The 18,871-nt window shown below is 32.4% G+C and overlaps 2 protein-coding genes across 7 annotated transcripts in view; one reads left to right on the forward strand and one right to left on the reverse strand.

Annotated features, from left to right (window-relative positions):
- The first annotated feature begins 2,233 nt into the window (after positions 1–2,233).
- On the forward strand, positions 2,234–8,511 carry LOC149963456 (uncharacterized). 3 transcript variants are annotated; one of them, XM_090180495.1, is made up of 5 exons: positions 2,608–3,033; positions 3,096–3,315; positions 6,431–6,663; positions 7,241–7,543; positions 8,011–8,511. In XM_090180495.1, exons 1-5 carry the CDS (start codon positions 2,767–2,769, stop codon positions 8,203–8,205), a joined length of 1,218 nt encoding a protein of 405 aa, XP_090036621.1. In that variant the 5' UTR covers positions 2,608–2,766; the 3' UTR covers positions 8,206–8,511. The 3 variants fall into 3 exon arrangements, with proteins under 3 accessions (XP_090036622.1, XP_090036620.1, XP_090036621.1); XM_090180496.1 differs by lacking the exons at positions 2,608–3,033; positions 3,096–3,315 and adding an exon at positions 2,234–2,368 and having other exon boundaries at positions 8,011–8,504; XM_090180494.1 differs by lacking the exons at positions 6,431–6,663; positions 7,241–7,543; positions 8,011–8,511 and adding an exon at positions 3,618–4,875 and having other exon boundaries at positions 2,591–3,033; positions 3,096–3,257.
- A 1,310-nt stretch (positions 8,512–9,821) lies between these two features.
- LOC149963457 (uncharacterized) overlaps positions 9,822–18,871 on the reverse strand; it is a 29,327-nt gene continuing 20,277 nt past the window's right edge. Inside the window, exons 11-16 of one of the 4 annotated variants that reach the window (XR_016482237.1) lie at positions 18,190–18,224; positions 18,025–18,121; positions 16,834–16,931; positions 12,531–12,612; positions 11,536–12,254; positions 9,822–10,450 (exon numbers count right to left, since the gene is read on the reverse strand). Coding sequence is in view for 2 of the 4 variants with exons in the window: in XM_090180497.1 (XP_090036623.1) it covers positions 12,052–12,254; positions 12,531–12,612; positions 16,834–16,931; positions 18,025–18,121; positions 18,190–18,224 (515 nt within the window). In the remaining 2 variants the exon portion in view is untranslated. Of the gene's footprint in view, positions 10,451–10,629; positions 12,255–12,530; positions 12,613–16,833; positions 16,932–18,024; positions 18,122–18,189; positions 18,225–18,871 lie in introns of those variants that run through there. The other 3 variants (XR_016482238.1, XM_090180497.1, XM_090180499.1) reach the window with 3 other exon arrangements.

Here is an 18,871-nt window from a genome sequence, read left to right on the forward strand (position 1 = left end):
TTCTTTTTTAAGAACAAAATTTTGAACATCAAAATACCCAAAGGCATCACTAAATATTCCCAAATATTCTTCTGCTTGTGGCGTTAAATAATTAAATTTCTTAAAACGAATTTCTTTCTTTAAAACAATCATTCACATGGACTGATTTTCCCACTGAAAAACCTTTTAACTTTGATGATTCGTCCAAAAAATTTGCATTTAATCTCAAATATTTCTTTGGTAAAAACATCAGGAAGCAATCCAAAAAAAAACAATAGTAATGGGTTGAAATTACAATTTTCATTAATTATTTACAAATATTTATTACTTACTATTACTTTAACTGCTTTTCTTTTTGAAACTTTTGGTAGAATTAACTTTGGCATATTTATGATCTAAATTAATTTTCAAAATAAAAAGTTACTCCATGAAAAGAGCACGCGCTATCAAAGAATTCTCTTTGGTGCTATTGTTGCAGTTAAATTTGTGCCTTTTCGATTACAAAGAATCCCGAGATGGCGCTGCGGTAGCTATTTTAAAGCTCGGTTTACAGATGTTTTTCCCCATTGTCAACAACCTCGGTGGTGAACGTTTCGTTGCTGACCTCTCCCGGTTGTTTTATCTCTATTTCCTCCATACTCTTTGACTGAGATACACCAGCCTCTTTTCTTTAGCAGATAATTTACGACTCCCTTATCATCCCTGCTTAAAGCAACTGTCGGCTCTAACATTGCCACCTGTATTATGAAAAGGCCCCTGTTATTAGAGATGGCCATAAATCTAACCGATTCTTCGAAAAAAACGACTTTACTGGAGAGCGTGGTGCCATCTTTTAATTACAAAGGAAGCTAAAATTAAAAATAGCGAAACAATAATGTCGTCAGAGAACGCCGTGGTACCATCTATTTATGGCAAAGGTAGCTAAAGTTTAAAATAGTCCAATGATACCGTCGTCATTAAGCCATTGCCGAGTATTATATTTAGACCTTTTATACTCTATTTAGTGGACTTTAACCTAAATTATATATCCCATATAAAATATATTGTTTAAAATTACTGTAATTTATGTTATTGATCAATTTACAAAAGAGCCAATCGAGGCGAAGGGTAATATAATAATATATTAATCAGCTAGGCTAATACCCAAGGCACCACCTTAGGCCTAAGTCATCGAGCGAGTTTTAAAGCCTTTAATTCAGGTGGCCGGGTTGAAATGCGTAGGAGGGTGGTGGCAAGCCCTGCATGCCACGCGTTCGAGCCAACAGCTCCCTACACTAACTATTACCGTTAACCTCAACAAGTTTTTGTGGAAGGGGAAACCGAAGATCTCGGGGGAAAACCCCTTAAACCAGTGGGGAGAGAACTTGCAAACTCTACCTATAAGTACCCGCCTTTAGGGTCAAAAAGTTGTTTTTATTTCGACGCTTGCAGCATCTGTTGAAAAAAGAACTACTTCACGTCGAGCCAACACTTTTAACGACACGTATTTTTTAAAACGAAAAACACGCGCCGTCTACTCAAGGAATATAATACTGCGTACCTGGAACAGAAATTTGTATTCCCCCATCACGGACTCGCTGTTTTAGCTTCGGCAACGCGAGAGCTATACAATTTCGGTCATGCGAGCGTAGCGCCATCGTAAAAATAGGCGGAATTTTTTTCTCTATAAATTTTGCCTACTTTTCATTCTATTCACAAGGTTTTTTGTACAAGTTGAAACACGAATATTCTACCTGGATTCTACTCACCTAATTTCGGAGATGTTTATTTAATTTGAAGGCAAAATAAATAAATCTTTAACACGATTTTAAAACCGGCACGCATTTCTAACCAAGTCCCAACGAACACGTGGACGAAATTTTGACTACGGTGTCCGCTAGGTGTCTCTGGTACCTTATGTCCGAATTCCCCACATTGCCAGGCCTATGAATCCCATATTTCCCCTCCAGTATTTCCATCCTCCTAGGTCTACTAAGAGGAACTCTGGCTCGGTCACGCCACTAGCGGCGAAAGTTTCCTCTTAAATCCTGAGTCTTTTGGTGGTTGGCCATAATTGAAAAGAAATTACTTTCAGTAAATATTTATATTGCTCTCTAAAGAAATGATGACACGACTGTTTATTTGCGAGCAGTTACTGTTAAAGTAAACCGTAAATGTTTCGGAGGAGTCCAAAGAAAAATTAAATTATGTTTTTTAAATTTATGGTTTACAAAATTATAGCCTATCGGTAGTTATGGCTCCAACGGATATACGACTTATTAGTTGACTCGTATAATGGCTAACTCAGTTTTTTTATGTGCTGAATGTGGAAAGTATTTTTGTACAATTATAGAAATAAAGGCACACAGTTGCTGGCGTAAATCTAAAGGCGAAAAATCTTCACACGAATGTAAGTGTAAATTTCAACTCAAAAGTGATTATTTCCATTCTTACCAACCACTAAGCTGAGTGTACCAACCACGGTCCGCTATAGCTGTACTCACTTCACTGTGTACGGTAACCAACCGTTTAGGTACACGTTTCTCTTAATTAATTTGCCATTCTTAATCCAGATTAATATTGTTTAATCTCAGATTATTAAATTAAGCTTACTCATTTACTCGATATAACACTTCGCCAGCATTCTCGTTTGTCTCTTTAACCGAAAAGATTTGTTGTATGCATATGAGCTATTCGGCGCATGCGCAAGTTTTTTAAGCATCAGTTTGAATTTTCACCCGCGAGTACGCGACATAGGTTCAAAAGGTTTATGAATTACTATTATACTTTAAATTTAATTGATTTTAAATGGGAAGAAATAAACATTGTGCGTATCCAAAATGTAATAGTGACTCTAGATATTATTATAAACCCCATATGTTGGGAGTAACATTTGTAAATTTTCCAAAACCTAAAAGGAAACTTGAAATGTGTAAGAAATGGTTTAATTGGTTAAAAGAAGTAAGATCTACCTTTACTATGGACAAAATAACTTCAAGCACTTACCTGTGTTCTAAACATTTCGTTGGCCAAAATGGTCCATCTAACGAGTATCCAGACCCTGTCCATTCGCAAGTAAGTATTAATTAAATTTTGTCATTTTTATGTATATATTTAATGACTGATGGTTTTCGTAGTCTGTTGTAACAACATTGCAAAACACATCTGATTACAATGAAGAAAATGTTAATATTTTGGGAAGTTCTAATCAAGCGTCTGCCGAGTATTCATTGGGAGTTGATGAATCTCTGAAATCCAAAATTCAAATAACAGAAGCTGCTGAACCAGTTCATGTGCAAGTTAGTCTTCTCACAAACCACCTACTCCAAGAAGGACTCACGTCAACCTCGAAAAAAGGTGTCTCAAAAGTGATGCGGCTTTTTTACAGAAAAAAATCCTTAATTTTATTAAATAAAATAAAGAGAGCCTAGTGTGAGCCAGCTTCTACAATACTTTTTTATTGTTGGGCGTGCTCATCTTTTAAACTGCCTCTACTTGCTGTGAGATAGCGCAACACATTCTAGACTTAAAAAAAAATCGAAGTTACTACCAGCGATACATTTCCCTCTTGGGGTAGGTGGTCTGTGTTCTTCTCAAAAGAAATCTCACTTTTCAGTTAAGAAACTGATATAATAAAATGGTAAACTTTTCCTTCATAGGGTATGACTGCAATTTTGGTAATTCCTTACCAAGAACAATCTGGAAAGGAAATTAAAAAATCATTACCCGAAAGAATAAATTCAGTTAATGAAAAGACAATGTATTTTAATGACAGAAACAATGTTTGCCAAGCAAGTTCTGAAGAAACGCAAACTGTGTTTTATATGCCTAATGAAGTGCTTGCGATAAAACTAGAGGATATTAGCAGTGACGGAATTGATTCTTCGACAGTCAATATTGGTAATCCTCTTGTAGCCACAAATGCAAGTTCCGAAGAAATTGAATCTATTTTGTTTACGCCTCCTGAATTTTTAAACCAAGAGGAGAATAGCAGTATTGAAATTGCATCTTATACATCCAAAATTGGAAATCACCTTGAAACCTCCGTAGAAAACATGGATGCAGTGTCTATTGTCACCATTTTTCAAAATTTCTTTTGTAGTCAAGAATGGTTCAAAATGCAAGATGACATGAACTGGTTTTCAGCATTAAATAACACCAGACTCAAACTGCACAAGATTAATAGACAAACAAATAAAGTAGAAATTACTGTGACCATAAATGCCAAATTTCAATTTCAAGCTTCAGTTTTAGGTCAGGATTTGGAGATGCACGATTTTTTCATAGTACCACTGAAAGTTAGTAATGAGACTGAACTTCTTGACGTATTATACAATCTCAATCGATTAAAGGTGTGTAGTGGAATTGTAGAAGAAAACCTAGTTAATTTATTAAAAGAGCGATCTCACGGAAAATTCTGCTTAGATTCTGGAGCCATGCATGATGTAATGTGTATGATGTTATCCGATAAGAAAACCTGCATGTTTTGTTTAAAACTAAGAAGCTATGCTTTAAAAATAAAGTCATTACCTGAGAAGCAAAGTAATAAGAAGTATAAATGTTTATCTAAAGAAGAGCTGATTGAAATGATCAAACTCTCTAAATCACGAGAAATCCTTTCACAAAGAAAGTTAAAACGTCTACAAAAAAAGTTAAGAAACTAGAAAATGTCCTCGCCCAATGTATTAGTATAAAATAATTAAACAAGTGAACATGACCACCCACTTGACTTAAAATGATGCCTGCATTAATATCATAAATTGTAGTTCTTTCATTACATCCCCTGATTACCAACATAATAGTACTGGTCCTGGAATATTTCTTAAGACAGCTTGACTATTTTTGGTACTTTATTTTCATTTTTTGAGCTAAGTGTGTTAGTAGAAGGGGTTGTAATGATCTCCTAGAAAGGGGAGAAGAATGAATTTGTATTATTATTATTATAATAAAAAATTGTATAAAAAGTTAAAAACCAGAATTATTATTTCTAAAAAAAAATATTTGTAACTCCACAAAAATGAGGCAAAAGATGACATTTCCTAACAGTAAAATTTCATCTCCTTTGACGAGATTCTAATGACTTGTAACGAATTTAGTAACAAAATTGTTATTTATTTGTGTTAAATATGTATATATGATCAAGTTCCGAATTTGTTTATTCACGATTGCCTAAACATTGTAATATTGTAGTGTTTATGAATTTTTGAATATTGTACTATTGCTGTGTATATCTTTGAAGGTATGTCTGTAGTGTCATTTCATTATTATTTTTCATCCAAAATATATAAAAATAATTTTGAAAGATTATGGAATAGCAAGCAATGCATCAAATTAAAAATGATTCAAAGTATTTTTAAAAATGGCATGATTTTCCAGATGTAGAAGACATTTTAGGATTGTCAAATTGTACTACATTCATTTGATTTGACTGCTTTAATTGTTGAAATCAAAGCAATTTTACAAAACTGGAAAGATCAGGAAAACTATTATATTTTTGCTATTAAGAAATTATCTTTAACAACAACATTCTAACAGGTGTCAAAGTACCATCTTCAATCCCACAATCACATTAATTCACCTAACTTAACAACTCTATAAAATTATAGAAACTCTCCTATTAAATTATTTCCCAAAAAATATCAGGGGGTGCGTTCCGTAATGCTCAACCATCTAGTAAACGTTGAGACTGGTTTTTTATTGTATGGTTTTTTGACGTCACATTGCTCAATGAAGTAATTTGCTGGAAGAGCAGGTTTTTTCTGTTTCTTAACGGTATAGAGAAGTCAGCATAATAATGGAGTCTTTAAAAACTATTGATTGGTTGATAATTCTGTTGTTTTACATATACAAATGCAAAGTAATTATGAAAGTACAACCATCAATATCCCTTTGTGGGGGCTAGGATTGCTATTAACTCTGGAAATAGCGATCTTGGTGGGTGTAAAAAATAAGCATGCTTTTTCATTTCGTTAACATAATGATTTATACTGTCTATGGCTTACTCATGTATCAAATCTGGGGTGTAAAAAGTTCAAAACTATAAGTAGTTAGAGTGAGGAAATACAACCTTACGTTATCTTTTGCTCTGTTCATGTGGAAGGGAATGGATTTTCGTGTTTCTTAAACAGGGTTCGTATCGAACATGGATAAGTCAGCAATTTAAAATTTTGTGAAGAAAATCAGGGATTTAAATGTCTTAAAAAGGCAGGGATTTTCTTAGTCAACAAACTTTTACCTTCTCTTGCTCGCTCACAATTGTTTCACCTATGGAAACATAAAATGATGAAAATTAACAGGAATATTAACAAAACAGTCGGGGATATTTCCAAAAATAAATCTGGGATAACCTAGCTGGATAAGTCAGGGATTTAAAATCCAAAAATTTAGTACGAACCCTGTTAAACATAGATAATATTTTAACTGCCATCAATATAAAATTGAAAACTAATATTAAAATTTTAAAATATCTTAGCTTCAAACACTGATGCACAGAATGACTCAGCTGGTCCAAGTAATTATAAAGTTCCCCAATGTTATGCTCATTTTGATGAGGGGAAATGGACAGAAGACGCAGTGAACTTTTTAATTCAGCTTTATAAAGATCATGAAGCCGATTTTAGAAAACCAGATATAAAAAAAAGGGAAGTATGGGAGAAAATTGCTCTGGAGTTAAATAAAGAAGGCCATATTTTTACAACAGAACAAGTAAACTTTTATTCTCTTTGTAGTCTTATTTTCAATCAAGATTAAAGTATTAGAACAATAAATGAGATCGTGATTGAGAAAAAGAAATTCAATCTGGATTCTTAAAGGGAGTATAAAGTGTTTTGAAAGTTGGTTGTAGTGTTGGTGGGATTATTAATTGTTGGAACTAAATTTCATACTCAGTAAAATCAATGTTCTAGGATATTAAAATAGGAGCTTTCCCTAATTTTGAACAAATAATCTTCCACAAATCTAGGATCAAGGACCACATTAAAAGCACTTGTAAGTGTAGTGTACTAAAAATAGATTTTCACTGTATTGTGCCTTTAATCATGAACTTTTCAAGTAAATTTTCCTCACATAAACACTACCGTAATGCCAAGAATTTCCATGCCATTGAAATTACTTAGTAAAAGCTAAATATCCGATTCAGTAATGTTATTATCACAAATCAACCTTTTTGTCATAAAATCACACACTTTTGCAAAAAATATTAATCTTTAGGTATTTTGATCTTGATTGAAAATAAATGAGTCCAATATTTTTTGAGCTATATTTCATAGTATTTCAATTATAGGTTGACACTAAATGGCGGAATTTGAAGAAAGCATATTGGAAATCAAAGGAAGGACAGTGTGAAATTGGAGCACCATCAAAATTCAGTTACGAAGAACTATTAAATGACATTTTTGGCCAGTATTTCCCTCAAAAGCTTAAAGACAAGACTACAAATCCTAGAGTAGTAAGTTCATTGCAAAGTTCCGAAGAGAATATCAATACCACTTCCAGAGGAGTTAAAAGGCTTTATCCGTTCCAAGAGAAATTCAACAAGTCTATTTTAAAACCATCGGATTCTAAAACAAGCAGCTCATCCGAAGAGGTATTATTAATTTGCTTATTTTAAAAGGTCTTTCTAGCATTTAAAATAAAGACAAAAACCAAACTGCAGTGTGTGTGCACCTGAAATGTATTAACAATTTGAATTCAAAGTTATTTTAAATTCGGTAATTTAAAATAATTCTGAATCAGTGGGATAGAAAACTAAAATCAGAATTTTTTAGTGTTTAAAGTTGCGTTTACTATTATTAATCCCATCTTGTTATCCAAGTTTTGCAACAAGATCTTTCAAATTTGTTCTTTTCTCATATTAAATCACATGGCTAAACTAAAGCCTAGCGCAGCTTTCCCTATAGGGAGGTTTACTTACACCCTAGCCCAAATGTAAGATTGCTTACCACCTCAGATTGGTCTTCTTGTTAGAACTGATCAGGGCAGTTGAAGCTTTAAAATGAACCCCCTTTTAATACTACTGTTGGAAAGTGTTTCAAGCATTATTTTTTCATATAGAATATGGTGGAAGTTTTGAAAAAGATACAGATTGACCTTAATAAGTACGAAGAAGAGAAAAGAACACACAGAAAAGAAAAGCTACGCCTATCAAGCCAAATGCACTCTGAGAAAATGAACATTTTGAAAGAATTGGTTGAAGTTATTGGTTCTCTAACAGGAAAATTTCAATTTGAAGAGCACGATGGCAGCTAACAATTTGATATGTATTATTTCCCTGTAAAAGATTGTTTGTTGTAACTTTGATTCCAAAAATCTTATTCTTTCATAATAGCTATACGTACATATAAACATATAAACATACTAGATGTTGGTGGTTTAACATGGAAACAATGCTGTATCATCATACAGCAAAGTCTTCACCTCTGAAAAATAGGCAAGCATAATTTTTACAGACCTAATTCCTTATTTAAGCAATTGGGATGCGTAGAATGCTCTTGGTTGTGCCAATGAAGGACACATAATTATTTGCAACGCAGGATCGTGTGATGTTTTGCCTTGTGATATCCAATGCTGAATAATTTAACAGTGACTGATTCAAGGTGAGGCTTAGTTACAACATGTGCAAGCACCGAATATGGTATTGAAGATTAGTGTTATAAATTTTTTAATAACTGAGGTGCAATGAAAAAAACCAATTCTTTAAAACAGTGGATTCAAAACTGCGGAACCATTTTAAATTATTTATTAATCCATAATCTCCACACCACCCTAACTGTTGGGGTTCTGCACATTTTTGTTTAGATAGAAAAGGGTTCCACAAGAAGAGATTTGGGTACTGTTCAAATGTTGTAAAATTCAATCGCCTTCACAGCTAATAGCTAAAATTAAGTAATATGAAACTATAGATTCTAATTTTTTATTAAATGGGTCAAAGTTGAAAGGGGTAAGATTTAAAAATTACGCTATAGGTCTGTATTTCAATTATATTAATTCGTTTTCATAATTTATGGCTTATGAATATCTAAATGTCAGATTAATTTAACCACTTTCCATCCATAACAGGAAAAATCAAATGTATCCATGGTAAGCTACCATATTAAGTTAAAATATAGCTGTTATCAGGAGAAAATAGGTGGAATGGTCATATTGCTTTTCACCAAAAACCAATATTTCAATTAAGCCCATTGAAAGCTACTTTAAAATAGATTGCAATTATCATAGAAACACCTCCAGTTAGGAACTAAAATGCTATTGCTTTTGTGTGATAAACTGCCAGGTAATATTTAAATAGACCAGAATATGACATTATTGCGAGATGTCAGATTTCATATAACACAGCAAACGAAATTATACATTTTTATGTTGTAAATAGTACCATTTCACAAAAATGAACATTCCCAATATCTCCTGCTGCTCCGTTCTCTTCTATAATTGTAATCTCAGTCTACCCTGTAGAATCTTAACTGTCTCCATTTTAGAAAATAATTACATATAAAAAAGTTAACTTCATTTACAAATTGAAAACGTTTAGGTGAATTTAAATAGTTGACAAATACTGGATGGTAAAAAGTTTTTACAAAATGTGGATCATAAACAAAATAAACAACATTTTATTTCACTTGTATACTTAGTTAAAATTTAATTTCAAATATTAACACCAACAATAGTTTACTCAGTACAAATTGTGAGCGTTTTGAGTACAAAAAACTTACATGGTTAAGAAAACTTTCCATTCTCAGTAAAGAGAAAAGTTAAAATTTATATACAAATTTTAAAACTAATCTATACAGTAATATACATGCAATTACAAGACCAGTAAAATGCTTTAAAAACACAAATAAATTAATTAGCATATACAATTGGAATTTGGAAATTTATACAACTTACTTTTTAAAACATACCATTCTTTTTCATCAAGGATATAATGCACTCTCTAAAGTATCGTTAAGTAATAATAACTATAATAAAATATTTTGATATGCTAAAATATTGATATCCCAGAGTTTTAAGCCTGGTTTCATAAATGAAAATTGTAACGCAATAAAATAAAATTTAAAGTAGCTAAAAAATATTATAAGCTAAAGCATGGTACCATTATATAACGGAGGGGGGGGGGGAAATTAAGTACAATTGCACTCATGTTTTACATGACAGTCACATGGTAACAAGTACCAGTAATAAGCAAAAATATTACATTTTGTTCTTTCGCTTCATTGTATATGGGCTGGGAAATTACGTTGTGTTCATAGCATTGGATTACTCAAATTTACTTATAATTAAGTATATTACTTACATTTAAGATTAAAATGGCAAATTTTCTAGCTTTAAAATAACATTACCGGTACCAAATTCATGCTAGGATCATAGCCTGTGTCTTTACAATTCAGGAAAACCAGTGTATCCACTCTTGGTAATAATAGACCTTTGAATTGACCATGGACCTGATCTGCATGTTAAATTTTAATTTTACCATACACAATAGGTTTTTCGCTATATTCTGCAAGTTACCAAAATTGGAACTAGTGTTAATGATATCAGCAATAAACATACGAAAATTTCAGACCAGAACATATTTACTAACATATTGGCTCAAATTGGAAAGTTTAAGAGGCATATGGCATGTTTTTACTGTTAATATGGATAAATGATAAATTTCACTCCTACAAAATACATTTTTGATAATAAACATAAGTAAATATTTTTATTAGAAAGCAAATCATAATGACTTTATAAGTTTATTGCTATTAGAACAAAAATCATTAATTACTGTTTCTATCTGTAAAAAAAGTTGGTTAGCGTGATTTACATAGTTTACCTGTGCCAAACTTGTTAGGCTCACCAACAAGCATTTCTATGAATATTCCCCACTAAACTGTCAAGCCAACATGTTAGAATATACTCTTATACCACATTGGAATAAAATCTTTTTTGAGTGAATTTGTTCACCAAAAATACTTCCACAATTGATAAGTAGATAGATTAATTCAAAATATAGTAAGTTTTTAAATAATGATTCTAGCTGGGAATTTGTAGAAATTACACCAGGTATGACTAAGTTTGTATTTACAAACGTGTATGCAAGTATACGAGGATATATAAATTTTTCTTAGTCAAAGAATGATGTTTGTAGGTTGTGAACTAAGCCAATTCTATCATCAGTTCTGATAAGCTGTTAGCCATGGACTAGCTGTGGTAGAAAGATAAAGAGTTGGCTCTCCTTATTTCCCTCCATAAATTCACTAAACAAACAATGCCTTATCATATAGTGTTTCATTATCGAAACATATTAGATTACTGATAATGCTTTATGAGGTTTAATTGATGACCTATCTGTGTTTAGATTGTTTAAAGGAAAAAGTGGAAGTTCTTTATTTTTAATTTGGCTTCTATAGCGGTCCACATATTTGGTTACAGTTTAATATTTCTGTTTTGCTTCATATTAGACAAATTATTTTGATCAGTAATGCCCTTTTATAGTAGACCTTATAATCTCGCATACACGCTAGTAAAACAATTCATCCATTTTAATGCTTTAATTTGTCGTTTTATAAACTGGCATAAAAACAATCTATAGATCACAACCTTATACTGGTTAGGATGTTGTCGTTGCTATGCCTAGCACTTGAGGGGGAAACGTGATACATCAAAGACAGAATGCACTAACAGCAACTAACAAGTTTAGAAAATGTAAACTTTTAAGATTCAGTAAAATGTTTATTTGAGGTGAAATTGTGTACCGGTAATTTTAAAGTTAGGCACTATAAGGAGCCTGGCAAAATTTGTTCAGAGGTTATTGCATAAATCCCATTTGATGAATGATTTGACAATTTCCAATTGCATTAAGTTTTTAAATACAGTAAAATGTTTTAGCCCAAAATGATTTGGACATGTAGAAGGCTATGCAACAGTTTATAGCACCTTGCAACATATTCCTTACCGACATTCTACAAATTTGGCAGTTTACATAAAATCTAGTTAAAAATAAAGATATTTTTTTCTAAAAGAAGCGATTAATTTGGCTTAATGTCTTTTGGCAGCGGGGAAGACTAAACACTTATGTTACATAAACCATGCTTAAAACTCATGAATATATGTAAATTAAACTTGTGTCCACTGTTCAGGTGGTTCTCTCGGTCCTTTAGGCCTGCGGTGTGTACGGTGAGGAAAACCAAAATTTGGCGATTTCATGCTGGGTGGTATCATTATGGAAGGTTTATTGTGTGGCTTATTAGCACTATTGGCGGTTGAATTAGAAACCACAGTTGAGGAAGACGAAACCACTGTTTCTTTTTGAAATGCTTCTGTAAAAACCAATTTTACAAAAATGAAACCAAAACCAAGTGGCTGGCTATGTTTGAAAAACCTCCCACACAAAACATTGGTATAGTTTCAAAATCCTTTATATTTGTGAAATTTTAAAATTTCATACATTTTAAATAACTTGTGTTTTTAATATAATTTAAGGATAGGTTAATACCTGGACTCTTTTTCTAAAGAAGTATTATAAGATGTTCCCAATAAAGTTCTTTTTACTAGCATAGCATGCACAACCTGATCGATGAATTAAATTAATTTACCATTATTAACAATGTGGTTCTGTTGATATTGTTGCACTTGAGGCTGTTGGGGCTGGCTGGCTTCCGACTTGCTTGTTGTCAGCTGGATGATAAAAGTGTTTAATAAATAATTTACAACCACATACAATATTGGTGTTTCAACTATAATTGCAGAATTTTTCCCATCATTGGAAGGCTGTAGTTCTAGATATACCTTTGAACTGTAAACATGGCACCCCTATTTTTAATCAGTCTTAAGTTTAAGAATATGTAACATAATTACTCTTAAATATTCCTCTGTATAACATTTCCATGGGACCTTGTTTCACGCAGAACATACAGTTAATAGACCCAAAAATTTTAAAATCTCATAAGCACGAGCGAATAATTGTCATTTGTATGGAATACTTGTGAGTGATTATTATGGTATGAGTCCTGACTCTGCAGAATTGGCAGTCAGTTGTCTAGATGTTTAAGTTTCTTTTTTAGCAGCTCCATAGAGAATTGAAAGTACTAGACCTCCTCAGCTTTGTTATTTATGTGATCCAGCGCTCCGAGCACAGGACGCCCCAAGGACTCCAGTGACGCAGTAAAGCGGGTGTGGATCGCCCTCAAGAGCCCAACGACCCAGAACGCCGGGTATGGAGCCCCCCAAAGGCCTACACCAAATACCGGAGGTTCTATTCCCTTTATGATTCGAATAGTCTAAAAAATTCTTAAAATTAATAAGCCAATCTGGTTTTAAGCCACTGGTTATATCCATTTAAAACCACTTAATAAAGATTAAATTTGTGAGATTATAATAATTGTAATTAGCTAAATATACTAAACTAAGGTTTTAACCATTGATTTTTTCCAACCCTGAATATACATGTAGCATGGTAACCAGTATTATTTTGTACTTTATCTGAACTACTACACGTACTAGTAACCAACAAACTTGCTCTAATGACTAGTGAGTTATTAAACAAAAACATTTTTACTTGTGACCACAACAGACCCCTTGTATATGGCATTGCCTTATTTATGTCACTGACACTTAGAGAACCCATAATAGGACTATAGACCAAAGTATGAAAAGTGATTCTTGGCCATCATATCCCTGATTAATGGGGACTCTCCCTATTAATTCTCAGGGTATATAACCTATTTGTAGCCTTCAAAATGAAACGCTGCTATTTGGCATTAGTATTTTGCAACATGCTTTTATTATTAGTATTAAGTCACTCTTGGATCCACTTAGCTTACTCACAAAACACGCTACCATAGTTCCAAAAACCAGTTAACAACTTTTTACTACTAATTAAAAAGCACATATTAATATTATTTTTACTCATTTTGTCTTCTGAGATACATCATTTTGGAACTAAGTTAGCCTACTGTAGATATGCAAATGATGAGTGTAACGTTACAGAAAAGGTCTTTTGACTGATACAAAATACATAATTATCGCATTTTCCAATTCCAAAGATTGAATTTAAGGGCAATCATTGAAAATACACTACAATGTCAAACTGAAACAATTTACCAAATTTCACTAACGAGGAGTGTACCCGAGGTGTAAATCACCGATTTTGATGAAACTCGGGGGTATGTAGACCTTTGGGTAACATGAATTTTCACCAAGGGAAAAGTTACCCTGGGCTTCAGTTTTGCTATGGCAACCGAAAATATTTTTGACAACTTAAAATGAAAAAATCTAAATTTAAAAAAGCATGGGATTTTCTCGGTTTCACCTAGGAGCAACACCCCACACAAGGAGAACGCAACCCTTCAAAAGTCTGAGTTTCTTGCGTACGTTTTTCATTGGCTAGACGCTTTAGCGCTTGCTGCCCTCGGAAGGGGAAAATTCAGAAATTGTCTTCCTCCCCGCCCGTAATGCTCGTCCAATGAAATTCGTACACAACCCTTCGTTAGCGTGTTTAAAGGCTAGCTGCGTTCCCCTTGTGTTTGATGCTCCTAGGTTTCACCCAGTTAAAATTTTTGAAAACTCAAAAAAATTTAAATTTCAACTAAAATGCTAAATTTGAACAATTTTGGGTGAAATTCATCAAGTTTGGGTAAACTTAAACCAAATTTGGTTGAAATTGAGAAAAGTTCGTTGAATTTGATAAATAAAGGAACGTTTGCAAATTTTACCTAAATAGGGTATTGTCAAATAATTTTTTTTTAATCAACCAAAATTGGGTAAAATCGAGTTTAACCAACTAATATTGTCTAAAATGGGGTAAAATGATAAAATTTGTCCAAATGATAAAAATAGTTAAAACTAATATCGGCTACAATTGTGTAAAATGATAAATTTTTAGGTACAATGACCTAAAATGTTTAAAATTGGATTAAATCGTGTTAAACAACTAATATCGTCTAAAATGGGGTAAAATTAAAAAAATTGTTGGTAATTTGAGAAAATTGAGTAAAACAGCCAAAAATTAATAAAATTGTGATAATCCAACTACTATCGGATAAAATTGGGTAGAATTGTGTTAAAACTACTAATATCAGCTACATTTGGGTAAAATTTGACGTTGAAGTGTGTTTTTCATAATTGGGGTATTTTGGATGTGAACGAAAGGGAGGTTTTTAACGAAAAAATCTTTTAAGTTATAGTTTTCATTATTAATTAGTGTTTACGAAATTACAACGAAATCTATAACCTTTTAGTTTCTACTTAAACTGAAGAAAACCTACAAAATAAGGTTATCTACTATTGGTCCTTTCATCACTTTTTGGTAGTTTGACAGATTTATTTTAGCCAATTTCAATTGATTTAAGACTAGAAACTTATTTAATTTAAGTAAATACTGCTCTTTTTATCCAATTTCGTTCATTTCAATTAACTCAACGCGATTCTAGTCAAATTCATTTATTTAACCCCAATTCCGGTTGTTTAACCAAATTTCATTCATTTGATTCAATTTTAATCATTTTTAGCTACGTGTTTGGCTGTTTTACCCAAATTTTATCATTTTACCCAATTTTATTCGATTGTAGTTGGATTCACACAATTTTATTAATTTTTTGCTGTTTTACTCAATTTTCTCAAATTAACCCCAAAATTTTATAATTTTACCCCATTTTAGATGATATTAGTTGTTTAACACGATTTAATCAAATTTTAAACATTTTAGGTCATTATACCCAAATTTAGTTTTTATACACAAAAAATTATCATTTTACCCAATTGTAGCCGATATTAGTTGTTTTAACACAATTTTACTCAATTTTTGTCATTGGACGAATTTTTATCATTTTACCCCATTTTAGACGATATTAGTTGGTTAAACCCAATTTTAAACATTTTAGGTCATTTTATCCAATGTTGATTTAAAAAAAATTACTTGACAATACCTTATTTAGGTAAAATTTGCAAATATTCCTTTATTTATCAAATTCAATGAACTTTTCTCAATTTTACCCAAATTTATCATTTTAGTTGAAATTTAAATTTCTTTTGAGTTGAGAAAATCCCATGCTTTTTTAAATGTAGATTTTTTCATTTTAAATTGTCAAAAACATTTTCGGTTGCCATAAGCAAAACGGAAGCCCAGCGTATTTTTTCCCTTGTGAAAATTCATGTTACCCCAAGGTCTACATACCCCCCCCCCCCCCCGAGTTTCATTAAAATCAATTATTTACACCTCGGGTACACTCCTCGTGAGTGGAATTTGTTAACTTGTCCAACACAATACTAAAAATGTACAGTGTATGTTAGTAGGATTCCTTGCATACCAAAAAATAATACTTTCATTGACAAAACAAGGGTTCTTATATTTTGTTCAATCTTTGCGTAAATACTCATTTTCAGATTGCCCAAAAATATATATTGCATGTAATTTACTGTAGCCAGAAGGGTATAGAGAGAAGTTAACATACGCAGCTTTGAGCTAAAAGCCTGAAAAGATTAATGAGCTGCTTATTTCACTTTACAATGACCAATGAACATGCTTGAAATCAGCATCACATAGTAAACAAAGTAGATAGGTAGCTAAAACTTTCAGTGGCGATATTAAGGTACTAAGCTTCGCCTGAAATCAGTGTTCTGTTGACAAATCTTAATCGCTCTTCTAAGTATGTAAATTAACAAAACCTGGATAAATTTTCCAAAAACTTCAATGAGAGAACTAATCAGTGTGTCCTAAATAAACTTCTGGTACATTAATTTTTGTATTCTATTCATATCCCTCCATTTTTGTGTAACCAGCATCATATTGCGCAGGACTCTCACTATACCCTCCTTTTGCTTTTACCGTTATATTATTCATGACAGACAAATACTGAACCATGACGAGTGAAAAATTAATTTACTCAAGTTAAAGCATACCTTTGTAAGCAGACTCAACTTCCCTAAGGCTCTGCTAAGCGTCCCTCCCAAGCCCCCATTATGAGCACTTGCTGATTCCCTTCTTGAGTGAGGACACGCTGAACAACGAAAGGCATAGTGCAGACAAAGTAAAATACAAAACAAAAAGGCAAAAGGGTGGAGGTTAAGAAAAATCGTGGTTTAGTGTTAGGTTGTGGTAATAACTATGTTAATAGTAATTAATATTATCATGAACATATACTAATATACATTGGTTTTGATTATAAGATGTATTACAAAGCCAAAAATCAATTGCGCGTGCATTAGAGTATGATGTTGCCAACAGACAAGCTACCACATTGAGTTTTTAAGAAAAAGAAAAAAAATCAATGGTGCCATAGGACCAAAAATTAATTTATAAACTTTTAAAATTTCATTTCTTTTCTAACAACTGATCATTTGGGAATCCAGAATTACCATAATTCCATTTAATTAGAGCATATTTTAAAATTGTTAAATGCAATTTTTTTGTTAGGTTTAGGACCTTAAATCTGTTTCCAGGCAACGTCTGACTCTATTGTGCAAAATGCATTGTAAAAAAAAATAGCTGTAAAATTCTCATGCAAAATCATAGCTACAAAATACAAAACATGATTAGTAGGTATAACTTAATTTGCACACAAAATATTAATTTTGTCACATTTTCAGAGACATTTTAATGTGAATAGCTAGGTTTTTAATTTATATGAAAAGTGGTAGACAGCAGTTTTGAAATATCTTAAGTGGTGTAATTTGTTCTTATATGAAAAATATTTCGCCAATTTAAAAATTACCTGTAGGTGAGGGGCCAGCTATGTAAGTAAAAATTGTACACCAGATTCCCAATATTTTTATAATTTACATTAAAGGTTTCCCAATTATATTTAATTATTTTTAATTTAGCTGATTTAGAAATATTTTTGGAAATTTAAGTACTTAGCTAGTTCATTACCTAAAGGTTATTTTACCAAGTTAACATCAATTGAGAACACTTGTATAAATATCTAATTTCTAACAACAAAAGATGTATTTTTAATGTTCAATTGAAATATATAAATATCTCAAAGTCATAAAAGTGTTGCGTACTGAAGCAGGGGTACATGCAATCAGCAAGTTTGAGACCCCATGATCCATTATTACGAGTGATATTTTTTAACCATATCAATATCCTACTTTTTGAATCTTCGGGATCAATTGTTATATAGGCACCCTTGGTTTTTTCAGGCACAGCTGGTGGTGGTTCGTCTTCACTATCACTATGCCATGTGCTCTAATAAGAAAAAAATAAAAGTAGGAATTGTAAAAACAATTTACTTCTCTGTTATCAAATTATCTTACTTCGCCATCCATACCATAGCCTGATTCGCAAAGTCCTGAAAAGTAAAAGTATTCAATAATTGTACTGGTATCAACTAAAATATACTAAATAGTTTTTGTGCAGTGTAAACTGCCTAAGATTGTTTTCTCATCATATGTCATTTTTGTTGATTTTAAGCATGACCTAAGGTTTGTACTTCAGGTCTATTCCAAAAAATACCTCAGGGAATTAAGGTCTGTCTAGTTCTCAGATTATAGGGCAATGAATGACATTAGAAGTTTCTTTAAATCAAAGAATACTTCTGCATCATATCACCTCAGGCAAGAATCGAACCTACAACCTTTGGGTTGCTGTCCCAACGCCACTACCATTGGATAACTGAGGCCATGAATAAACAGCCCTCGGACATCCAATTTATGAATGACTCCCGATTGGGTTAGCTGATTTGGCTGGATATATTTAACCCATTGTTGACTGTGTCATAGCATTTCAATGTGAACTAATTATGAGAGGTCCTTGATAGCCTGTAGTCATAAACATCATATCTTGTCAAATCAGCTAACCCGATTGAGTCATTCATAAATTGGATGTCCGAGGCCTGTTTATTTGTGGCCTCGGTAGTCCAATGGTAGTGGCGTCGGGACAGTAACCCAAAAGTTGTAGGTTTGATTCCTGCCGGATTCACTGAAACTCTGGTATGGA

The sequence above is a fragment of the Leiobunum rupestre genome, chromosome 1 (assembly GCF_980474605.1).
Source record: "Leiobunum rupestre chromosome 1, qqLeiRupe1.1.hap1, whole genome shotgun sequence".
Lineage (NCBI taxonomy): Eukaryota > Metazoa > Arthropoda > Arachnida > Opiliones > Sclerosomatidae > Leiobunum > Leiobunum rupestre.